This window comes from Tamandua tetradactyla, chromosome 15, assembly GCF_023851605.1.
Source record: "Tamandua tetradactyla isolate mTamTet1 chromosome 15, mTamTet1.pri, whole genome shotgun sequence".
Taxonomy (NCBI): Eukaryota; Metazoa; Chordata; class Mammalia; order Pilosa; family Myrmecophagidae; genus Tamandua; species Tamandua tetradactyla.
Genome location: NC_135341.1, coordinates 82,216,604 through 82,236,877, shown reverse-complemented (window position 1 = coordinate 82,236,877; position 20,274 = coordinate 82,216,604). Strand labels below are relative to the sequence as shown.

At 37.9% G+C, this 20,274-nt stretch overlaps 1 protein-coding gene across 4 annotated transcripts in view; it reads right to left on the bottom strand.

Moving 5' to 3' along the window:
* ARMC8 (armadillo repeat containing 8) overlaps positions 1-20,274 on the bottom strand; it is a 142,747-nt gene that overhangs the window by 24,027 nt on the left and 98,446 nt on the right. For 3 of the 4 annotated variants that reach the window (XM_077130228.1, XM_077130226.1, XM_077130229.1), the window contains 6 exons: positions 11,705-11,787; positions 11,305-11,386; positions 7,383-7,469; positions 4,839-4,931; positions 2,347-2,496; positions 1,395-1,490 (listed from right to left, as the gene is read on the bottom strand). In XM_077130228.1, coding sequence (XP_076986343.1) covers positions 1,395-1,490; positions 2,347-2,496; positions 4,839-4,931; positions 7,383-7,469; positions 11,305-11,386; positions 11,705-11,787 — 591 coding nt within the window. The remainder of the gene's footprint in view (positions 1-1,394; positions 1,491-2,346; positions 2,497-4,838; positions 4,932-7,382; positions 7,470-11,304; positions 11,387-11,704; positions 11,788-20,274) is intronic. The other variant, XM_077130227.1, reaches the window with a different exon arrangement.

The following is a 20,274-nucleotide window of genomic DNA, read 5'->3' as shown; positions in this document are numbered from 1 at the left end:
ATTTTTAAAAAAGGAAATAAAATAATTTACCAGATGCTTTTGAGAAGAACTAAACTTCCAGCTAGCTAAGCATCCCCCTAGTTGTCTACCTCTGGACCATCTCTGAAATCTGTATGAGAGAATAACGTTTATGACCTGCCAAAACAGATTACTTTCGTTGGTCTTTTCTTTTGCCCTCATCCAAATTTTCTCACCTTTCTGCATAGCTTCAAGTTAGTGAAATTCTATGTAGACGAATTTTGTCTTATAGAAAAAAATTAATTATTCCTATTCTCTCTAGTAAAATATGTTCTTTTGAAAAATCTATCTTCTTCTTTGTTCTGTTTCAGTCATGGATCTCATTCAACCGAATTTCAGTTAAGTCCATGAGACTATCTGTGTTAAACTTTTGTTCAACAAAACACACTTGTTTAAACAAACACACACATACACACACACTTGTCTATTACTTAATTTTAAGATAAATCACATAAAATAACCACATTGTGAAATCTATCACTTTTTTTTTGCTCCCAAATTTAATAACTCCTACATTCTACTTCTCTTAGTTTCTGCATTACTCGTCTGGGGCCCACTAAATTATTCTAACTGAAGAACACAGAGGGCCCTGCAGTTAGACTCTCTAGGCCCAACTCTCTAGCGATGACCTTGGGTAAGTTTCTTTCATATATATATATAGAAAAGTACACAAACCTTAATTTACAGCTCAGCAAATTTCAAATTTAACACACCTACATAGCCAACATTTAGGTTAAGAAATTGAACATTACCAGCAGTGTAGATCTTGTGTTAAAATTTTAAGTTTGCAGGTGAACTTTCTTTTCATGTCAAAATAAAATACGTTACATTTAAAATCTTGTGATAAACCCCCAAATACATAGAAAAGTATTTCCCAAACTTACCCCAATAAATGCATAGCCTCTACTTTCATGTGTACCCTAAACTTGCCCTATTAAAACTCAATGGAAAGTAGGGGTGTAGTATGGGGAATAAGAACAGAAGATGCAAAAGAGTAAAGAAACAAAAATATGTTCAGGAAAAGAGATTATCTATCAGGGAGTTGCTCGAATTTCAAAGCACATTGGCACAGAGGGTTATAAATAGTGAATTCTATAAAAAAGGATTCACTCCAGGATGATAAAGATGCTGCCCCTATAGAGATAAGGGTGGTATGGATGCTGTGTGACACAGAGGACATAACTATAGACTCTGGTCATGTTTTCTTGTATTACTAGAGGAATAGGAGGAAGAACTCTTCAGCAAAGTTTAAGGGGTATGGAGGAATTCATTCCCTTCCCTTTTTTTGCAGATTTCACTCTTTTAGGAGACTCCTAACCAAGATCTTTTTTTATACTCACATTCAGAGATATTCCCCATCAAAAAGGAACACTTACCTGCTCTTTGACCTCTATGTTATGTTCCCCTTCAAGAATAAGGGTGACAGCTTGCATAATTTGCTTTCCATGTGTACTCATTATTTTATCTATATGCTGTAAAACAATGGGAAATTCATAATTACCATCTAGGGCACAATGAAAGAGACCATAGGAAAGAAGAGAAGGCTTCTGAAGTTAAACAATACTATACAGAATTGTTTCATGAAGAATACAATACATAGCATGTAGAGCTAAATGCTAAAGGACAATGTCTACTATATCTTGAAGCTGCCTTTTGTCCTCAATTATATACTTTTGATGAACTGAAGATAAAGAGAATACAGAATTGACTTTACTGAATATAGAACTGCAATCATTAGGGATCTTCAGAGCTCAAAGACAGTAAAGAAAAAGGGAGCACAAACAATGAATGGGGAGAAAAAAGTGAGAGACGTGGCAAATATGGTGTAGATTTCTAATACTATCTTGGGGCAAAAATGTATAAAGAAGACTGGAAAAAAAACTAAGGCACAAGGAAAGGGGCCACCCAAGTATCTGAAGTCACGGGCCCTGTTGCCCAGGGAACATTAGAGAACAATGTTGAGAGGGACCCTACCAGTAAGGCTCCTCTATAGGGGAAGGAGCAGAGATCCCAGAGACTAGTGACAAGAAAACCCATCCTGGTCAGCAACTCAAGTAAGAGTAAAGTAACAAACCAAGGCAAGAGCACATCCAACACCGTGGAGGAGAAGGGACAGGCAGTGTAGGAGTAGATGGTCAGCAGCTATATAGTCAAACAGCCCTCAAAACACAAATAAAAGTGGCAGGTCCAGACATTAACCTCTCACTTCTCTGGGAAGGGTAGTATATGAATGTAGCCACACTTGTGGGCAGATGGGGATAGGAGCAGAGAGCAGTGGCAATTTTCTGCAATGCATAGCTAATCTGGAAACCTGGGTGATTTACTTACAGGACGAGTAGAGAGGAGATTTCTAAGAAGTCCCAATGTCTTCATCAGCACATTCAAATCTGAATCTGATAATAACCGGAATAGCTGTTCAGTACTCAAGCTTCGTAAAATATCTGCTTTTATTTTTTGTTCAGCCTGAAATGCCATGTTCTAGAAGGATTAAAGAAGTTGCAAGAATCATATACACATTTGCTTTATTAGATTATATATATATATATATATATATGTATATATATTTTTTCTTTGTTTTTTGTATGGCCAGACCCTGGGAATTGAACCCGGGTCTCTGGCATGGCAGGCGAGAATTCTGCCATTGAGCCACCATTGCCTGCCTTAGATTGTATTTTAATGACTGGTAATTTTGAAAGTACAAACAGAATCTACAGAAAATTCTTAATTATAAGTCACAATGTTTTAAAGATTTTATTTAATAAATCACATATAATTCTATCTGTAAAGAGGAAGGCAACTCTCTCTCCTAGATATACTCCCATGTGACAAATGTGATCTTTCTGACCTAGACATTTGAGCGTTAGGATTTCTCAAATAAACACAAAGTCCATTTATTACTTCCAAAAATATCTTTGTGGTTATCAAAGTTGCATTCTGTGTGTTTTAATAACAAAGTGACTATTAAAAACTATTGTGTATGTATTTTGAGAATGATTAAAAGTACTTACTAGGATGAAAATAAGCAGTGGGTTTTTTTTAATATTACCACATTAAAACACCTGTTATGTTCACAAACTATGCTCGATGCTGATGTGGCTAGGCCATATCACATAGGACCTTTCCATCAAGGAGGAAGTGCGTCTGAGCTACCAACAACCTCAGATGGCCAATACCTATTTTGTTCCTTTTTAAAATTTCCTTTCTGGACAATTTACAGATTAGCACAACTTAACCCCAAATTATTAATAACATTTCTGAAGAAAAAATAAAAGTCATATTCCAAATAACTCATCAATCAACTTTTGGTAAAAAACAAAACAAAACAAAACAAAACAAAATGTTATACACTACAGTCTCATTGTAACATGTGGTTCTTACCCTCCAGGAACTTATCAAGAGATCCTGGCCAAAAATGATGCCAAGGGTTAAAATTTTGTGGACAGAGAACATAACAGTTGGTAATTATGGATGCTGATGAGAATAAGACAGTTAGTATGGATTTAAGGAGTTAAGTTCCATTTTTAACTTTAAAGTTGTTCATGTCAGGGTGCCCTCAAGTGAAGGCATTTAAGTCATTTAAGTGACAGGCCTGGGAAACAATGGACATTTACATTTGAGTCTGTGTATTTCAAAATAATCTCTTCTACTAAGAGGAGCTGAAACCATGAAAGTAGTTAAGTCCCTGAAGAAAATGGTAGGGGTAAAGGTAATTGGAACCTTAGAACTGAAACTTGGGGGAATGTCTCTCTCAGGAGGTTGGAAAGGAGGCTAGGTAAAAAGTAAAGTAAAAACAGTCAAGTCCTGGGAAATAATTTCAAGAACGAGGAGTGCCAAAAGCTGGAAAAAATTAAGGAGGAAAATGACTGTGAAACTACTGATTTGGCACTTTCTTAGAAGATGATTATTTCTATACCAAAGTTTGTGTGAAAAGACAGCAGATAAAGCATGGCACACGGAGAAGAGGATGGACTTTGGGACATGTTCAGAATCTGTTTCTATCACTTATTAGCTGTGAGGCCTTGATCAATTCTTTTAGCCTCCTCGTGCCCCAGTTTTGCATCTTTATGGTGGCTATATACCAATATAACTTAAAATAAGAATTAGAAATAACAAATACAAAACACCTAGATTAGTATCTGGCACATCGTAAATACTCAATAAATTGTAGTTACTGTAATCACATTAAAAAAAAACCAAGTAGAATTGTTCCATTTTCAATTTTAATAAAATTTATTTTAATAAATCTTAAGGATATAACTTAAGGATATAACTTAAAGTTATATAGCTTTAGCATCTAGATTACTATAAATTATTTGCTATAAATTGTTAAGAAATTATTAAGCATTTATGAACTAATTCTGTTACCCTAGGCAGCTATTTAATGACTCTGTGCCTTAGTTTACTCACCTATAAAAGTGATAAGAATTTTCCCTAGCTTATTTCATAATGTTGTTATAAAGTTCAAAAGAGACATAAAGTGCTTTATGAAGAAGATGGCCCTATAAAATACACAATTATGTTCATGATGAGAAAAGTTTGTTTTTCCAAAATTAAATAAGTCAACTTTCAAGATATGTACAGTTTAAGACAATAGAGGAGAACTGAGGCACATGGGGCTAAACGATATGTTTATGGTAAAACCCAAAAGGTGAGCATTAAGTCTTCTAGGTCATAGGTCATTAGAAAACTGGGCCAAAATAGCAAAAATTTTTAAAAAGAAAATTTCAGACATCTCAAATAACACATTCTTTTAGTTCTAATTTTGATAATAGCCCTATTTTCTTTATAGATAATAACATATATAGAAAGGTGAAATATACCATTAAAGCCCAAATTCCATTCACTCGTAAAGCAGGATTTTCACTCTGGGTTAATCCACAAAGTAGTTCTACAGCTCCTGATTCTAAAATTGGCTATGATTGAAAGGGAAAACAAAACAAAAACAACTTTAAAGTCAGGTTTGCGAGCTACATGTGTACAGACCTTCATATACTTCCTATGAGCCCCCCACCCCCCACTCTAATCTCATTTCAAACTCCTTTCACAAAGCAGAGAGTAAGGTGGGCATAAAAATAACTTTGAAAAGGCAAGGACAATTACTCTCTCACAAATTCAAAAAACAAATCTAATGATCTCGGTCATTTCTTTTTCTTTTTTAGGCCTGGAGGATTCAGGACATAATAGGTGTAGGAGACATCCTAATTATCTGTACATTTTACACATACCCTTGTGATCCCATTAGCTAGCTCCCCATTCTCATCCTCGCCATCCTCTGAGACTCCGTCACTCCCTGCTTTGTACATGAATGTATCTTGTGTATTGTTTACAACCTGTGATTATGAAGCAATATGACTGGTTTAAGAAAGATAAATAATGGAACTTAGATATTCAATCCATCCTCCTTCTAAGTTGTCACCTTATCTTACTCCAAACATGCTGCAGACTTCATTTTTAGAACTTCTTTCAGGACTCCTTTACCAACCACACAAGCTAAAAGATCTTGTGCTTCTACAGTCATGCCACATTTCATACCTGAAATGACATGTTTTAGCCTGACCAGTTATTTTATGTATTATACGTGGTTCAAATGGGCTTTGGTATTTAAAAAAAAAGCAAACCATAGAGGACCAAAATTTATCATCACGGAGGAATACTTAAGAGCCATCCCTCAAGTAGATTCTAGAACTATCTTAAGCAATTCAGACGTATATACCTACAAAAAGGACAGTGTCTTCCAAGGTGACATTTTTGAAGGGGACTACATATTCTTCTATTTGTAGAAATTGTTTTGTTTTGTTTTTTTAACATTTTGGTGGGATATAATTTTAAATTTATAGAAAAGTTGCAAGAACAACACAAGGAATTCCTATAAGCCCTCTTTCCCAGGTTCACCAAATATTTTTTTTTTTTTCGCATTGGCAGGTACCAGGAATTGAACCCGAGTCTCCAGCATTGCAGGCGATAACTCTGCCTGCTGAACCATCATGGCCTGCCTGGTTCACCAATTTTTAAGTTTGCCATATTTACTTAATCATTATATTTCTTGCTCTATACACCCACACTCATACCTTTTATCTTTTTGAACCACTTGAAAATAGACTACATATATCATGCCCCTTTACCCTAAATAATTCAGTGTATATTTTCTAAGAACAAAGATATTCTTTAGATAACTATAACATGGTCACCAAATTCAGAAAAGTTAATATTAAGACAATAGTTTTCTCTAATCTACCAATCACATTCCAATTTTCTCAATAATGGTTTTTATAGCATTTCCTGTTCTTCCCATTCAGGATTCAGTTTATTTTTTACTATGAAAAACAATCACATTACTGTACAGTTGCCCCTCATGTGAATTCCTATGTTTGAGCTTTCACTCTATTTCCTAACCCTAAACGGGCAGATCTGAAGCAACTGTGAGTTACCCAAAGGGCTGTTCAGGATGATTCATGTTGCAGAACTGACTGCAACCTGGTCATTGTCACACCCAGATTCCACTGCCAGGACAGAGGAGAGCAGATGGAGGCTCTGGCATCTATCTTGCCTTCCTGTTCCTTCAGGGTAACTACCAGTCCATTTCTGTTTGTTTCAAAACTCTTGCTTGTTGGATAACTGATCACTGAACCTCCACCTTGTCATTACTGCTTTTCTAATTACCAGTCAGAAGCCTGAAGGTGTTATAAAGGAAAAAATAAATTTGGCAAATAGTAGGACTACTAAGCACACAGTTAAGGATACTGTCTAAACCTCAGTACACAACTGGGCAAACTGGAGATGTTATAACATAATAAAACTAACACTTGAAGGTATACTCCTTCTTTAAATAAAAAAAAAAAGTTAAGTAAGTCTACCCTATTCTAAAAAATAAAATATAAATAATTTATAAAATTTATAATAATTTATAAAATTCAAAAAAGAAAAACATATCCCCACATTTACTCCCTCCACACACTACCATCAAGTTTGCAAAAATTATTTTCCACCGTTGGCAGTGATACTCCTTGAAATGACTTATAATCCTGGTTTACAAAATTGAGTCTTAATTTATTCTTTAGTAAATATAGTTTGAAAATAGTCTGTTACTTATGTGATTAATTCTTACATTTGCAGTTTCAGGCAGTTCAAACTGACTATAAATGAATAGCTTTTAAATATGCTAAATATGCTAAAAAGAATAAAGGAATAATAGGAAACAATAACCTTATTTAAAATATGATTTGTTTTGCTCCAAAAAAAAATCAAAGAATTAATAAGTTGTTTTTAAGCCCAAACCACAAATTTCAATGTTAACTACTATGAAAATTCATTGACAAAGCTTCAGGTGGACCAAGAAAGTCCAGGAAGAGAAAATTGATACTAACCTCCTTACTTGGAGAAAATTCAAGAAGCAGATTACATAGCATAGAGGATGCAACTACCAGGATTTCATCTGGTGCATTTTGTAAAACCTATGGAATTTAAAAAGGGATACTATTAAAGTCTGCACCCATGGAGGTAAGATTATTAAGAATAAATGAGAACAAAACAATCTAACTTTCTACCTGATTTTTCATATTGGAAAGATTATTAGGAAAGATCTGCATGAGACTGTGCCAAGCTTTATCTAGTGCTTTAATTATGACTGATCAGGGCCCTCATATCTATCTTGGTGGAGAAGGTACAGCCCCACTTCAACATGGAAATTACTACAGGGAGAAGCAAACACTAAATTCAGGGAGTGGGTCCTCCACATGAAAAGTCTGAAGACCACAGGGCTGCTTTGGGGCAAACTAGCACTTTCTCCTCCATCAAATTCGGCCACTTCTAAAACCACAGAATCACCCCAAGTGATATGATGAGTAATAAGGGAAGTAGCATAGCATTAGGGACACAGATTGCTTGGATTCAAATTTCAGCTCAACCACTAAACAGTTAAATAAATTCTGAGGCTATAAAATGGGGATAATAAAGCATCTACCTCACTGGCTTGTTGTGAGAATTAAATAAGTTTATACATGAAAAGAGTCAGAACAGCAGCTGGCACAAAAGTATTATTATTGTCATAATTGTTATCAGGCACAGTATCAGGCACAACATAGGTACACAGTAAACTAACTGACAGTGAACTTGCAATGATCTCAGAAAGCAATACAGCATGCTAGTTATTAGCTATATTACCAGAACCTGCTTTTTCCAGATTCTAAGAAAAGGCTTCATAAACATCACGACTTCTCTGCAGTAAGAACTCAGCTAAATGATCTGCATTTGGGATCAGACCAGGCTCAGGCTTATGATTCCAAAAGGAACCCTATGAACTCTAGTTACGCAAACTGGAAATGGACAATCACGCAAAACGTTGTACAGTTAAATATATTACCTGCTTTCCTCAAACAAACCAATTTTGAAGTTAACAAGTTAAGAATAAGCAAGAATTGTTTCAAAATGGAAGCAATTCTTCTAAGATTTTGTGTTTTAAGTCTATCAATTGTGTTAGCTAGTAGATAATGATCAAATCTCATATACTACACCTGCTGATCTGTGACGGCCACAACTCCTCTAAGATTATTTGTCCTTCTCTTGCCTTCCTATAATATCTCTGCAGGTGCACCACTACCTATCCTTTAAGGCCATCTCATTCTGGAAGCTTCCTTGGAGCCCCTCCAGTCAGAAGTCATTCTATTCTCCTCTGAGCTTCTGCTGCCATTGTCTGTTCTCTCTCTTGACACTTACTGCTGTCCACAGCATACAAATAGCCATGCCTTAACCCTTCCTTCTTTTTTTTTTAGCAGAAATAAGCTCTTTGAGGGCATACTCTATATATCTGTGGTCTAAATCTAACTCATCCTGGCCTGTAGCAACCCAAGGTATTGCATACAATGGATGCTTCTGGAGTAAATAAGAGAAATAATCATTTTCCAAAATAATACTACTTAGATTCTTTGGTTGAAAAAAGTGAGTGGCTATCAAGGCTAAAAAACCTTAAAAATATTGCTTTGGTTGACATTCTCTTTTCAAAATATTTATTGTTTTATAAAGATTAATTTGCTTTTATCAAGTTTTATTCTCAAATGAGATAATTAAATAAATGAAAACAAATGAGATTCTACGAACTTTTAAAAAGCTTCTACTTAGTACAGTGTTAGATACAGCGTGTGAAATTCAGAAATCAACAATTGACTCTGACCAATTTGAATTTCATCAAAATAGGAGCAAAAAAAATCACAAATAACATTTTGAATTAAAATCAAATCACTAATTCCTGTGGCTTGCTAATCAACAGTTAAAAATATGGAAAAGCAAACAGCCTCTGAGCTATGAGGAACTGGAAAGTAACTAAGTATCCTAAATGACAACGATTACTTCCAAGCTTTTAATCCTATACTTTAAATGTGCAACAAAATAATTGTTTGATAGTTAAGTATACCCACATGTACCCAATGTACCCTTCTGATTGCTCACCAAACCTTTTCCCAAGATAGAACTGTCAGAAATCATTGCTTCATCTCTGATTTGTAGATAGAGGGGTGCTGAGCTGAGCAGAGAAAAAGACTCCTGATGAAAGGTGAGTTATTTGAGGAGACAGGAGAGCACATAAAAAAATCTTGAATGGATAAAAACAAAAAATTAAGATCAAGCTGCTAGCTATGTACTAAGCAAAAGAAAGAGGAGCAACAGAAAAAAAAAAAAAAACAAAAACCATTGGTTAAAGAGAACCTTGAAAAATCTGGGAATGCCAAATCTGGACTCAAGGTACAATAAGGGCCTGGGGATTTGAACTGAACTTTTGTTGGTGGGAACTGCCACACTCCCTGAGCAAGTGTTTTCCCAGCATGGAAAGGTACTGATATCGCAGCTAGAGAGTGGGGCGGTGGATAAATCACTTTTCTGAGATTTGGGACTGTTAATGGAGTTCAGGAGACAAAAGGATAGCAGGGAATGAGAAAGATTCAGAAGAGCTGACATGTCCAAAGGGTGAAATAGGATGAAACTCCAGGAGGTCTGCAAATGTATGAAATAGGTCAAGATGGAGGTCACAGGCTGCTTGGGCAGGCCCACTGGGGAGGGGAAGAAATTAAAGGCCTTTTTACTGTTCTAATAAGCCTCACACGGCCATGTCTTGATATTGTTTTAGGCTAGAAATCATGGTTGCTACCCTGACAGCTCCTTAATACTCAATCATATACCTAAGCTTGCCATTCCCTCCACTAAAGTATCTTTAGGGGTCACATTTCTTTCCTAGCCCACTGCTATTACTCCAGGATCTGAACAACTAAATCATGTACTCTGCTACGACATGAACCTTTCCATGAGATGAATCAATCTCAGCCTGTCAGTTCCCTAAAGCTTATGGCATTGGCCCAACTTTTTCCACCTAGTCCTTACCTGGCCAACACTATCCCACCCTCTCATGACTACAGTAGAGTCTGTTTCCTACACACACCATATAAATGTTTCTACTGTTTTCTTTCCCAGAACACCTTCTTGCTTTCCTTTTGCCTTCAAAACTCACTTAATATTCTTTCTGCCCAAAGCTTCCTCTTGACTACTTCTGCTAAAATGAATATTCCTACTCTAACCCGAAGCTGTAAGTTGAGGTACAATTTTTTGAAGCCCCACCAAGCCTGGAGGTTTTGCTTATCATTTAACTGGTACTCAAAAACAAAATCACACACACACACAAAAGAACCAAACACCTAAAAAAAAGAAAGAAAGAAAGAAAGAAAAACAGATGGACAAGTGATCAAGATAACCTGTGGTTGTGTGTGATACATTTGGTGATAATATTATTAACAGCAACCTGATAAGTCTTGATTCAGATCCATTGGTGGGAAGGCAGGGAGGCAGGAAGGGCAGCCTCAAGAACAGACCAAAGAGAAGATTTCAGCCCCCTCTCCCCCAAATGATTTCATTGCAGAGAAGCAAAATTCTTTCCAGAGAATTAAAAACAAACAGGTTATACCTGTAAATGGCTAATTTATTCCTTTTTATAACCAAAGATTACAAAACAACTTCGTATATAGTCTAAAGTGTAATACTAACCACAGAACGAAGATAAGAATAATAACCAAAGTTTCATTTAATAAAAAGGAGACCAGGCATGTATTTTCCCCTCACACATGACAGGCTGACCTCAAAAATATTCTGTGATCTATAGCTGATTAGAACATCAGACTCAGGACAAAAAATGTTCAAAATGATTTATACCAAAATGAGACATATTCCTAGAGCCAGGGAGTACTCCCAGCTATCTCAGCTCACTAAAGGCTGTCTGAGTACGGGTGTCACCTGCTGGCCCTATCTTACCTTCATTAAAGGTTTCCATACTGCATGATCCTGGAAACTGGTTCGAAGTTGCTGCACAGATCTGGATAAACTGTGCAAACATCTACAAAGAATAATCAAAATTAGCTTCACAAGAAGCTGAAACTTTAGTTTTTCATATAGTAACCGCTTGGCACATCACAATGACTAATATCCACCTCAACTATATCTACAGACATCAGTATTTCACTACTTCAAAACACTTCATAGGCTTTTGAGGCTAGGTTTAGGTTCTCTGTTAAATCATATTACACACTGTATGAATTAATGTGAGCACACTGTCAAGTAACATTTGGATTCTGAGCTTACTCGGTGAAGGTCCAGCAAGGAGCCGGGTTAAATACACGCAAAGATTTTTATTCAGACCATTTAAAGCTCATACCTGACGGCAGCTAACCGCACCTTGACACTAGACTCAGACAAGCCAGTCACAATTCGGTCCATCATATTTTCAGTCTCAATGATCTGGAGAAAAAGGTTAATGCTGCATAAATAACAACATGAAGATGACAGACTTCACTGCTTGTAAATGCAAGTATGTTAACATCCATTAAGTTTAATGTTGTTTTGACAAGAGTTTTTACCTCTGGAATAATCTTGTGGTGGGAGCAGACAGCTCATCAGAAAGGTCTACCCTAGTAAGGACCTGCCAGGCTGAATGACAGGTGTAAGAGGCAAGTTATGTTTTGTTGTGTGTGGGTAAGTATGTTTTAAGATATTTAAATGCCATAAATATTGCACGGGTGTTGCATAAACTGTCTTGAGAAAAAGTAAGAGTCTGACTGCCAGAGAGGCTAGGAAAAACCACAGTCCACACTCAGTTCTCATGAAATGAAACCCATGGGTTTCTGACGGAACCATCCTGTGGCTACTTTCTTATCAAGCAAATGGAAACTAAACATTTATAAAGTAACCCTTGCCATCCTTCACTATATCACCAAGTCTTGCTACATGTAATCACTATAATCATGAAGCTTTTTTAAGACTTAAAAACAATGTATCCTGCAAAGGAACCTATAGATACAAATGAACAGTATACAGAAGAGATCAAGTTTAACTTGTGTGGTCCTAAGGAAAAACAGCCTTTATGTATTAGTTTAAATGGTAATGCAATCAAAACACCAATGTTAGCAAAAACGATGAATATCTGTTGAGCACTTCCATGTGCCAGGAATTGTGCTAAGCGTGACATATCTCATTTAACCCTCAACTTTTTAGGGATTATGATTATTTCCATTCAACATATTAGGAAATTGAAGATTCTAGACAATACAGAGCTTGTCTGGGATCAAAGAGCTGAGACTGGATCCCAGACATCTGATTTGAGAGTACATATGCTTAGTAACCACACTTGTAATACGACCCTGCTTATGGAAGTTGTCCTGTGCTTATGGCTTAGTTCCCTCAATGGCCAACTCACTGACGGGAGGAATTATTTTCACCTGGTAGATCACCTGGATCAATGAATCTTAATACTGGCTGCACAGAAGAATCCCCTGGGAGAGCTTTAAAAACTCGTCCTGAAGAGGCCAAACCACAGAACAAATAAATCAGATTCTCTGGGGTGGAGGCCAGGCACCTGTATTTTTTAAAGCTCCACACATATGTCCAGAGGGCACATAACAGGGAGGATCACTGACCTAGACTAAAGTTGGAGGATTCAAAAACCTGACCTCAGAACAGGGAAGTGGTGGGAAATCTCAGGATGTTCAAGGCACACAGGAAAAAAGGAAGAATAGTTGAAATTAACAGTGATTGGGGAGAAGACTATCAACCATTAAGAATAGCAAACCACACTTTAGCTGTATGTCAGGAATTGTAATTTTTGTATTGTGCTTTAACAGTTTACAAAGTAGCCAAAGAAGATTTACATATTGATTTACTCCCCACCCCAGAGCAAACCCTATCTCTCCTTTACCTTTATGCACACCCCCTTCTGTCCTCATTGTGATTGCTGGACCCTATACTTCTTCCTCTTCTGTCTACCCATTCTTTGTGACCCTCTTCTACCCTTTTCCCTGACCAAGATGTCCTGCTCAGACACTCCACTTAATCGACAGATTCCTTTTTCTCATTACCTTCCTGCCACTCACCACTGTTCTTGCTCCAGACCCCAAGCTGTTAATGTTACAAAATCACCAAATGGGGCTGACTGGTCTCTCAATGTATGCTATCCCACCTCAGTGAGACCCTTACTGCTTCTCCATCAATCTTTTACTCACCTCTGGGAGATTCCTATATTCCACACGCTGCCTACTTCAAATTCTTCTTACTCCCCTTATATCCTCACCTCTTTGTGTCCCACCTATCTTTGTAGGGACATTGCCTCATTCCTGGGGCACAAGTTGGCTCAACTTCCCTTTTCTCATTAAAATGTCTCATTCGCTCACTTTTCTTTTTCTTCACTCCTGTTATAATGAAATTATGTACTTTGGGCTCAAGCTCTTCCACATTGGTCCAAAAACTACCTCCCCATACTTCTTTCTTATACCTTTACTCTACCCAACCCCACTGGATCCTTCCCCTCAACCTGCTCCACCCCAGACTCTCACCCTTATTTAGAAGATAATTTATAAATGAGCTTACACCCACAGGACCAGGGGTTAAGATTTGGAACATGTCTTTGTAAGGGGAGTGATTCAATCCATAACACACACTAATAGTTATTTGTATTAGAATTTTTATCTATGTACCATTTTTTTGTTTTCTTTTTTTATTTATTTTTTGTTTCATTTTTTTGTTTATATACCATTTTAATAAAATGTTCAAATAGAAAAAATAAAGACCTAAATATCCAAACCTTATGCTCTTCAAGCTACAGTCTTCTCTCTCCTTCCCTTCCTTAGACGGACATGAGTTCTTCTCTCACTTTATGACTGGCAGTTTTGTGATTTCAAAAATCAGCTTGGTGTGGGTAATTCCCTAATCTATAATTCTGTCCCAGAACTCTTTCCTGACCCCTAGCTCCAAAATTTTTCCTGCCTGGTAACATGATCTGAATGTTTGACAGAACTTCTAACTCATATGTCTCATACTGGGCTTATCTCCCCCCTAAAACCTACTGTTCCTCTATACCTGTCTGTCTCTGTTAAGAATTTTCCCATTCTCCCAGCCAGCCAGGCACTAAACTGGTGTTAATTATGACTCTTTCTCCCTCAACATCCAATCAAGTGCCTTTGTGCTATACTTTACATGCATTCCACCACCATTCTCACACCATTAACTAGTTAGGACTTTATTCAGGGTTTGTAGAAATCTCTTTTCCAAGTTCTCCAATCTTTTGTGCTATAGCAATCACAAGAGATCAGCTCTTGAACGACCTCAGAGCCTCTTCCTGAAACTGAAAAGGCCAAATCAGGACCTTAAGAATAGGAAAGAAACTAAAACCTGGGGCAAAAGTCCCTGACACTGGAAAGCTAGATGCTGATGCCTGAAAGCTCCTGGTTGCTTGGGGAATTATTTTTATGTTAGGAATGAGGTGTGATAACCTGGGAGTAACAACTGTCTGTATTAGGTGGGTTACATTATCAGAGAATAAGGTGGTAGTGGTAGGTAGACATATGATTATTCTCTGAGAAGAACTAAGAAATCCTCATAGTACTCAGGAAATACCGGCATGGACGAGACTTGAACGCGGCTTCTGGATAATGCTTACTGGCCACATTCAACCAAAGATGTAAATCTACCAAAGGACATAGTAAGTGTAGCAATCACATAGGAATTTGATAAACTACATCTTAGTATAGTCATAGGTCACAAAATCCCTGAAATTGCTTAGCACCAAGAAAAATCCCAATTTTATACTAAAGATGGGCCAGAAAGTTTAATATGGGCTGAAGGTCAGATTATGGCCCTTTCCCAAATCTAACAGGGTTAGTAATTAGAGGACCTGGGGAGAGGGGAGAGGGTGGTGATCAACCAACGCAGCGGGTGAGGCAGTGAGATGGAAGGTTACGGAGTGGAGATGCTGTCGAATCTTGAGCAACTTACTTTCCTTCCTTGGGTCCTCAGTAAAATGAGGGGATCCATCAGGGACAATTTTAACCTCCGATCCTTTGCAATCAGCAGGTGAACGAAAATTGTGTTAGTCTGTTTGGGCAAAACTATCATGTTGTTCAGAAACATATGAGAAGCCAGGTAAGTCAGAAGAGATTGGAGATAGTATGAGTCCAGTTAGGGTATCAAAATCAGGGAGATTCAGCAAATACTTGTGTGTTCACTCAGGGCCAGGCAGGCTTTTAAAATACAGTGGTGAGTAGGAAAGAGCCCTTGCTCCCATGAAACTTACACTGCTGAATTAACAAGTGCAATGAGGTGTGTACTGAGTGCTCTGGCACTTCAGTCTATGGTATCTCACAGCAAGAGCACGTGAGGAATGACAAGGGCCAAGAGGCCCAAGGTAGACAAGAGTGAAATAAGTCTACATAAAGGGAAAACATCCATTCTCAAGAATGGGCATTTTACTGTTTGAAAGTGACCAAGTGACCTTCTCAGAGTAGTGGAGAACTACATTAGTGTTCAATCACTATAATACTGGAGCACTGGAGCATAGCATCATGCTTTCTTCTAAGTCTCCTTGAGCTGTGCAGTGCCTGTTACTTTGGGGATGAAGTCAGGATATGAAACACCAGGGTTATCTGGAGATATCATTCTTTCTGGTATCGATGGATCCTTCTGAGGCCTCAGGGTCTGTCAGAATTGCTGCAGCAGAACGCCTATACTTATAACTGAATTTGTAATGAAGGGACTTCAGTAACCCTGCTAGAGTTTCAGAAAGCATACTATTCAATTGTCTGGCCCATCTTCTCTATCAAGATATCAATCTGGGGATGAGAGGGTGAAATATAAAATTGGAATGTAACTGAGGATTTTGATCCAAAAGGGCACTCTGAGAGGTCACGTGAATGATCAATGTGATCTGACCTTTTATAGCTTTAAGGACAATGAGATCATCTGTGCAGAGATAAAGGGGGCGGTACGGTGTGAACACTGACCAAAATGAGGATAGGTATGGAATCAAATTGAGAGAAAGATTTTTCAGGTCATCAGGGAAGAAACTGGCAGTCATTACTGCCACAGACTTTGGCCCATATGAAGCTCTCTAACAGGCCCCAGAAAGCTTTTCAGACATGGGACCAGAAAGCCAAGCACAATAAAACATGTTCACCAAGGTGCCATACTAAGACCCCAGTTCCGTGCTCCAAAGCCTTGACAATACTGAAGAATGCCAAATCCTAACACCTAGCAAAGCATTTTAGGCCCTTCCAGTATGTAAAAGCAATGTCCAGAGGAGCTGGAAGTGGTTCTCCCTTATGGTTCTTATTGGAGATTCCTTAGTTCCAGCCCAGCAAATATGCCTTGAGGCCTAGTTGGTTGGATCTGCTAGAAAAGGGACAGAGTGCCTTCTGTCACACAGACACCATGTCCAGGTAAGACAGGTATTGGTAAGAGATGGAACCCTTGGAGTAGAGACCATCTCTCTCTCTCTCTCTTTGTTCTAGGGGCCTTTTTTGCAAATTTAACTAGAATTAAATCACATAAAAAATGCTGCTTCGGGCAGTACAACAGTGGCTCAGTGGCAGAATTCTCATCTGCCATGCCAGTGACCCGGGTTCGATTTCCGGAGCCTGTCCATGCCAAAGAAAAAAAAAAAAAAGCTGCTTCCTATACTGACCAGGTTTGAGGATAATGGACCAGGTGTAGTGTACCTCTCTACCGCTCTGTCTAGTGCTCATGACTACATGCTTTTTCTAAGCCTTTTACCTCTGACATCGCAGTTTTTGCAGAGGTGGATGAAGATCTACTGGAACAGGATCTGAGGCCCCTGCAATTGGGACAGGAAATTTTTATGACTACGGGGGAGAGGGAGAGTCAGCTTAGAGGATCATGGGAAAAATGAAGAACTCAGATGACCCTAAGGTACACATGGGAATGCTAAGGTGAAGATGACCCTGAGTTATAAAGGAATACCCAAGTCCTCCATGAATACCACTGGACCCATAACTTAGTTGTGACCAGGTCGTGAACTATCTTTGCATCTGAAGAAAAAAAGTCAGATATATGACCTCACAGAAACTAAATACAGTACCCCAACTATTCTTCCAGTAAGACCCAAGGATGAAGTGTTCTGTGGATACTAAAATATCAGCTTGGGCTTATGATAGGGCCCACTCAACTATGCTCAAACCAGCTGTGCACGTAAAGCAAAGGATGTAGAACCCAAAACCAGACAGACTCTTAGGGATGCCACCCAACTTCTCAGATAATCCGAGGGAGATGGGTTTGGGGTGAAAGGGAGTGAGCCGGTAAAGTGGGCATTTTCTTAGCATCAATCATTTATGTTAATGCACACAAAAGGCAGATGCAATTTATTTCTAAATGGGCTCTTGCGAAAGATTCCTAGAAAGAGTTCTAACATAGTAAGAGTGACAATACATTAGAAACTGGCCAGAAAGTGTAAAGACCAGGAATCCAATTCTGAAAGTCAGAGGAGAATGTCACCTGAGACTAAGCAGAAAAGGCATCAAATCTAGAAAATCTAATTAAAGCAACCAAGCACAGGGCAATACCAAGGGGCCGGGAAGAAAGAGGAGGTCTGGCAAGAAAACAAAGAACCTACAAGACGGACTGAATCTGTGGGTGTGGATGGCAACAATTCAGTCTCCTTAACTGTGGATGCTGATGAGCTTCAGAGCACACACTTGAATGTTTCCAACTCGAGGTCACTTAATTTGGGGTCTAAACTCTCATCTCACTTATCTTTATTTTAGGAGATGAACACTCGGAACACAAGGTCTGATGCAGTCTGCCAATGCAGTCAAGATATTGGTCTTAAGGGGCTGGGGAGGAAAGAAAGGGGTTATGAAGTATAAAGTAGATATTAGAGTGAGCTAAACATGTAAAACCATGGGCTGAATAAAATCAGCAGGACCCTGGGAAGAGATCCAATTCCAAAGATGGAAAAAACCAAACTTTTCCTAGGTTTTAGGAAGTGACCATAATAACTTTGTCACAAAATACTTCATTAGAGAACATGATGCTATACACATTGTGGAAATACTTGAGTACAAAATGTTTATAATTTCTAAGTGCAGCCTTACACCATGCCCCCTTTATTAAACAAAGAGCAACAACAAGAAAAACACACATCAAAAAAGCAATGAGGGCAGGCGATGGTGCCTCAGTGGCAGAGTTCTCGCCTGCCATGCCAGAGACTTGAGCTTGATCCCCAGTGCCTGCCCATGCAAAAGAAAAAAAGAAAAAAAAAATGTAAAAAACGAAAAAACAAAAGCAGTGAATGATTCTCCATGAATCAAGCAAGGGCAGCAGCAGCGCTTGCTCTCAAACAAGTTCAATTGGGAAACCAATTCTCTCACTGCATTTTTTCTGCAGAGCATCAATGGCAGCAGACATAGTTGTTTCTATCTGAAAGAATTAAATATATTATGGCCATTAATTTTTAAGTTGGGTAATGCTAAAATCAGAAGTGGTCTTAAAAATTGTCTCTTTAACTTCTTCAGTTGATCAACAGGTTCCTGAAGTTTATTGGGCCAGGTTCTCTAGGCAAACTGGGATAGTGTTGCAGTTCTCTTGGGTTTCCTTACTTCCACTGTGGGATCCTTTCTACTCACTGTAACTATAAGGATGAGATTTTTGCTAATAATAAAATTGGAATCTGACTTTAAAAACTGGGAAAGAAGGTCTTTAAAATTATTACTGCTGTGGGAACCACATACTATATACCTACATACTACGCCAAAAAAACAAAACCACAAGAGTGGGGTTCCACTGACTTTTCAATTCAATTCCCTTATGATCTGATCCCCATTCTAGAATCAGGATCTCACTTCAGCAGATAACAACTAAATGGAACTAACATTCTGCTGTCTTCTAGACAGAACAAGCCCCATCTGTTCTAGATGAGAGCTGCAGGCTTTCCCAGCCATAGTCTTTTCCGTTTAATCTCTTTGCCCTTGTTCCTGACGTAAGACATTTTCTTCTAGCAAATATTTTTTTAAATAAAGGGGAATTTTTACTAAAGACTCTTTTTTTTCTAAAAGATTCTTCTCTTAGGACAGATTACTGATCAATGTACTATATTCTAGAGTCTCAATAAACATTTTACAAAGTACTTCTTCCCTGCCTCCCTATTCCATTGTTCCCACGCTCACACCAAATTTCTCTGATTCCATGATCTTGGGTAAAGGGAACAATGTTCGGGACACAGATGCTGGGGAGAAATAAGTGTCTTCTCCTCTCAGCCATAGAACTGAAAGAAAAAAACATTCTAAGAGCTGGTTGATAGACAGGGTCTCCTTTTGGTCATTATCTCTTGAAGGAACTGAACTAAATCACTGTCTACTTCTCTGGTGGGACTGTTCCTGGGAGTAGAGCGTACGGGGTGGAGGACAACGAGAAGGAGCCCTTATGCTGGGCCCATTCTTAAACGTCCATTGTTCATTCTTGCTTCTAAGTCCCCAGAAGACTGTTAACATCTTAAGTATTATTTTGTCATTTCTACCTCAGCATCTTTTAATTTTCTTAATAGCTGGGAGACTTCCACTTATTGTTATATATTTGGAAGAAAAGCTTGAAGAAATTTAATTTTTTTACTCTTTGGAAAAAAAGAAAATGGGAGAAGCTCTCTTGTCCTGACTTTTTCCTCTAATTTCAAAAGTATACACACACTGTATCAGAAATACTAATAGTGTTTAAAAATAGAGCAATGATTCTATTAAAATGATTTCTTTATGTATAAGAGTGCAATTTTCAAAGTTCAATCATTAACTTAATGGTAGAACAGAACCTTAACAGCCACTGAATTATACTTGTTTCTTTACCACATAAATAAATCCATTATAAATTACTATTTAAACATGAGAACTACAAACTTCTCCATCTATTCTTTTCCACCCCAGGGATGTAACTGATGCAGGAATTGTGCAGTACAAA